At 41.6% G+C, this 4516-nt stretch overlaps 1 protein-coding gene across 1 annotated transcript; it reads right to left on the bottom strand.

Annotated features, from left to right (window-relative positions):
- Positions 1-1321: 1321 nt before the first annotated feature.
- Positions 1322-3578, bottom strand: CXCL6 (C-X-C motif chemokine ligand 6). The gene is made up of 4 exons (XM_032260988.1): positions 3227-3578; positions 2965-3097; positions 2775-2858; positions 1322-2452 (listed from the first exon to the last, which is right to left on the bottom strand). Exons 1-4 carry the CDS (start codon positions 3336-3338, stop codon positions 2431-2433), a joined length of 351 nt encoding a protein of 116 aa, XP_032116879.1. The 5' UTR covers positions 3339-3578; the 3' UTR covers positions 1322-2430.
- Positions 3579-4516: the final 938 nt, after the last annotated feature.

Genomic DNA, 4516 nt, shown 5'->3' with positions numbered 1-4516 from the left:
AATTTGGTTATTCTTCTTTTCATTTTCTTGCTTTTCCTAAGAAAAGGCATTTTGTATGAAATGACACTTTTAATACTAGAGAGACTTGTTTAATCCAGATCACTCATCTGTTTAAATATATACTATGTGCTAGGCATTGCACCAGGAACTGAGATAAAGATGACAAACATTGTCCCTGCTTTCATGGATCTTACAGTGAAGCTAGAATAGACAGACTCTAAGCAAATGACCACATGTATATAGGCTCTATAAACTAGACAGCCACCTTGGTGAGAAAATGTTATGAGTAAAAAGTGCAGAGTGCTATGAGAGCGTATAAAAGGGATCTTAATCTGAGAGGAGTAAGAGTTATAAAGATTGTCTCAAGGAAACGATAGCTAAACTATCCCCCAGGGAAGGAAAGATAGGAGTTAGCTGAGTGAAAGTGAGGGGTAGGTGTTATAGCTTGAGAGGGTTACACATGGTCAAGCCCTTGTTGGATTACCTGTAGACAAGAAAGAGAAAAGAGGGAAAACAAATTACAATTTAATCAAAATCTACCATGAGCCAGATTATTAATTTTAGTATACTATCTGACAACCTGAGGGTCAGGGTAACTTATTAATTCATAAAGTCATTCCATGCCACACATTTGGGATGCAGAGCTAGATGAAATATGCTTGATGTTCTAGGAGAGGTCTTAATACAGTTAGATGAAGAAACCTATAAACAAATAAAAGCAATGCAAATGTGTTTGTTATAATTCAGATGTCTAGAAGGTGCTATGAGAACACCTAGATGGAAACCACAAGCTTTGCTGAGTGTACCAAGAAAAATTCACGGAGATATTGCTTGAATTGAGTTCTGGGATGAATAAGCCTCCTCCTATATGAGGAAAAAGGTAAGTGCCTTCCAGGTAGAGGGCCTAGCAAATGCAAAGTCATAGGCCAGAAAGAGTACTCCCAGTTAGGGAACTGAATGCCTGACTATAGTGAACGTGAGGCACAAGGGAAGTTGAAGTGCCGAAGATCAGGAGTGAGATGAGACAGGGCCTTATTCATTATGTTTAGCAACTTTTATTTCATGTCTAGGAAACAAGGAGCCATTAAAAAATTTAGATAGAGAAATCTTATATTATTTGTGTTTTCTAAAGATTCCAGAGGCTATTGGTGCTGTGAAGGAGTAATTGGAAGGGGACTGAGCATGGAGAAAAGTTGAACCAATGTAATGGTATTGGGGAGTGAGGGCCCTCTCTGCCAGTCAGAGAGGAGCAAAGTTAATATTTTGAATAATGCATAATTAAGGATAAATAGTAACACTATAAGCAAGAGAAATGGCATGAGTGGTTTAGAAATCTTTTATTGTTTCTCCAAACTACAATATAAGTACTAAAAACCAAGGAGACACACAGTTTTTAAAAAGTGCAATTTTAATATAGTGAATGTGATATTTGTATAATTTCTTATAACAAAATGGTCAAAACCTTTAAAAGATACACAATAGCTATGTAAAAATCTTAGCAATGCTGTATGTTTTTTGAAGACTAAATGATGAATTTATATTCAAATTGTTCAAATATATTTTCAAAACTTTCAGAGTACAGATCATTGTTGTTTGCTTTTATTTAAAAAATTAAGAGGATACATTTCTATGTAAATTAGCAATCAGGAATTTATCTGTTTTCTAGCTTCTTGATCTACCCAAGTGTATATTTCGTGACTAGAATTATAGTCATGCTATAGTGAATAAATAGCATATAAAATCAAAGTTTAATGAGTAAATCATGACATTATGCCATACTAAGAAGACATTAAATGTCTAAAACTATAGGAAGAGAATATATTAGTCCTAACAGAACTTAAATGTTTAGAAATTCTGAATAAGGAAATATATTTCTGCACAGATAACAGTATGAGACACCCAGCGTTCTAATACAATACAACTTAAATAGCATCCTAGAGTAAAGAGTAACATATTGCCCAAGAAACAGAACTAGAATATTTCCTATTTTATGAGTAGAGTGGGTGAGGACAACAGGATATCTCCCTCAGCAGCATTCTAATCAAACATTATTGCCATATGAAATCCACAATCTTTTTGGTAAGACTTTAAGGAATATGTGATAGAAATACAATAGTTATCTTCAATTCAATATTCATTGCAAAACTAACAACCAGTGATTCTTTGCTCACATTGTGGTCAATTGCCAAAGAGTCCAATAACTTAGTAGGTAAAATAACGGAAATATTATGCTGAATACTTCATTAGCTGAGCAGTAAACTTCAGGAGCAAGCATAGGCTTTCCCTACACTCTTCAGAGTAGGGAATCCATAAAGAAAATTGACTGCGGAAAAAACCAACCCTTCCTTCTTGTCTTCATTGGGTCCAGGGATCCCCAGAAAACTGCTCCACTGAAGACTGGGCAATTTTTACCATGTATGGTCCTTTCTCTCAGTCATTTTTCTTGTTTCCACTGTTGAGAGAACAGTTATGTTAGTATAACCAGCTCCCACATTCCTGTCTACTGCATTTGGTTTTCAAAAGTGTTTGGTGGGGAAAAGAAAATCAATAAAAGCAAAGAGCAGACAAAAAAAAAAATAGATCTCAGCAATGAGGTCTGTGTAATAGACCTGTTGATAAAGGTTTTCTCAGCACACTCCAGAAAAACTTATTCTTCTTAAGAACCTTATAATTCTAAGCATGGTCTAAATCCTACAGAGAGAATAAGGACATTGTGAAGTCTATGCTTGTCCTAGAAGATACTAAATCACCACAAAAATCAAAGTGACAAATACCTGCTCAAAATTTTCTGGATGACTTTCTTTAGAAAAGGGGCGTCCGGGTCCAGACAAACTTGTGTCCCGTCCTTTAGGGAGGCTCTGAAGAAAAGAAAAAGAGGATGCACTCATGAGCCACAAAGACTGACGACCCAGGCTGGAGGACTTGCGAAAGTCACAGTGGACACAGCAGCACAGGAGAACTTACATCACTTCCACCTTGGAGCACTGCGGACCTGCCGGGAACACCTGCAGATTAGTGATCATTTTGGCGTTTACTCTCGGCATAACGTGTAAACAAGTGCAACGCAGTTCTTTCAGCACAACAGAGACAGGACCAGCTGGGGAAGAAAAAAAAAAACATTTTTATAGGGCAGGTTGCTGGGAGAATTTCCTAGAAAGCAGCGGCCCCGCAGAGGCTGGGATGCACCGCTGTGCCCCAGTGCGTCCCGCGTGCCCTGCGCTCTCACCGCTGGCGAGGGGCCCCGGCGCCGTCAGCAGCAGCAGCAGCAGCGCCAGCGGCGCGCACAAGGAGCCCGAAGGACCGGGGAGACGGGCCGCGCGGCTGGACTGGAGGCTCATAGCGGTCAAGAGAGCGCTGCGAGTGGGCGCGCGTTTGGGAGCTGGGTGGAAGCGCAGAGATTGGGGGATCCGGAGCACTGTGTCTTCCTCCTGCTTTCCGCACTCCTTTTATTTGCACTCATCCCTTCCGCCTGACAGGAAACTCAAGCTTTGGGATGCTGGGGAAATTCCCTGAACTCGGGGGGCAGTGTGGAAAGAAGAGGCTGGTGGAGAGGGGCCAGATGATGGGAACTGCGGGAGGGTGGCTGGGAGGAGCTGCCTGCACCCTTTTGGAGGAGGCCATTGTAGCCACACCCCGCGGTGGAGGGAGATTCATCAGGCCCTCATCCCCCGAGCCTGAGGGAGTGGGCAGGGATGCCAGCTTTTCTGAGGACACAGCCCTCTGGGAGATGCTCCTCCTCTCCATCTAGAGAGAACAGATGGAACCGAAGTAGCGGGAGCTCTGACTTGAGAAAAATTTCTGAAAGTCAATCCTTTCTAATTATTATCACTATTATTATTACTCAAGAAATGTTATTCATGATTATTTCCTTAAACTGAAAGTCCTTTCTCTCTTTCAGACAGGTCATTCTAGGTTTTTTGAATGACTTTATGATTCTCTGAACTTCAGCCAGCGTTAGAAGCCAAGATAACGCGAACAAATGGGCTCTCTCCTCACCTGAAGTTAGTTACCTGAATGGGCCCCAAAGTGAAGTCTGTTTAATAGACCTTGTATACTTGTAGTTTAGCAAGCATATGTGTGTCACGGCAGTTTAATAATCAAAAATACCTTCAAAAATCACCCAGCAAATTGCCAGGGAAGATAATGTACTTTTGGCAGTTGCTATGCCATTGAATTGGAAGAGATTTTGGTCTTACCGGGAGTGTAGCATGGTGAGAATAGACTAAACCTTGCCAGGAAGCCCAGGCCTGCACCAGCTCTGGCCCCACCCGAGGTGTGTACTTGATGCGTTTGGAGATGCTGCGGGAGGCTGATGAGTTTGAGGGCCTCATATGAGGTTTGCAGCAATTTGGCAGCATAATAGCACCCAGTCTATTTTCCCCCAAACAACTTCATGGGGGAGGAATGCTGCCCACAGGCTTCTGGAACCGTCTAGTTTCATGATTACTGGTGACAAAGACTGTTTCCACAAACCTGCTGTAGTCCCCAGTGAGCCCTGCACTGCCGCCTGAAATGG

Source organism: Sapajus apella, unplaced genomic scaffold, assembly GCF_009761245.1.
Source record: "Sapajus apella isolate SASKATOON/1434 unplaced genomic scaffold, GSC_monkey_1.0 scaffold121, whole genome shotgun sequence".
NCBI lineage: Eukaryota > Metazoa > Chordata > Mammalia > Primates > Cebidae > Sapajus > Sapajus apella.
This window is presented reverse-complemented; position numbering and strand designations above follow the sequence as displayed.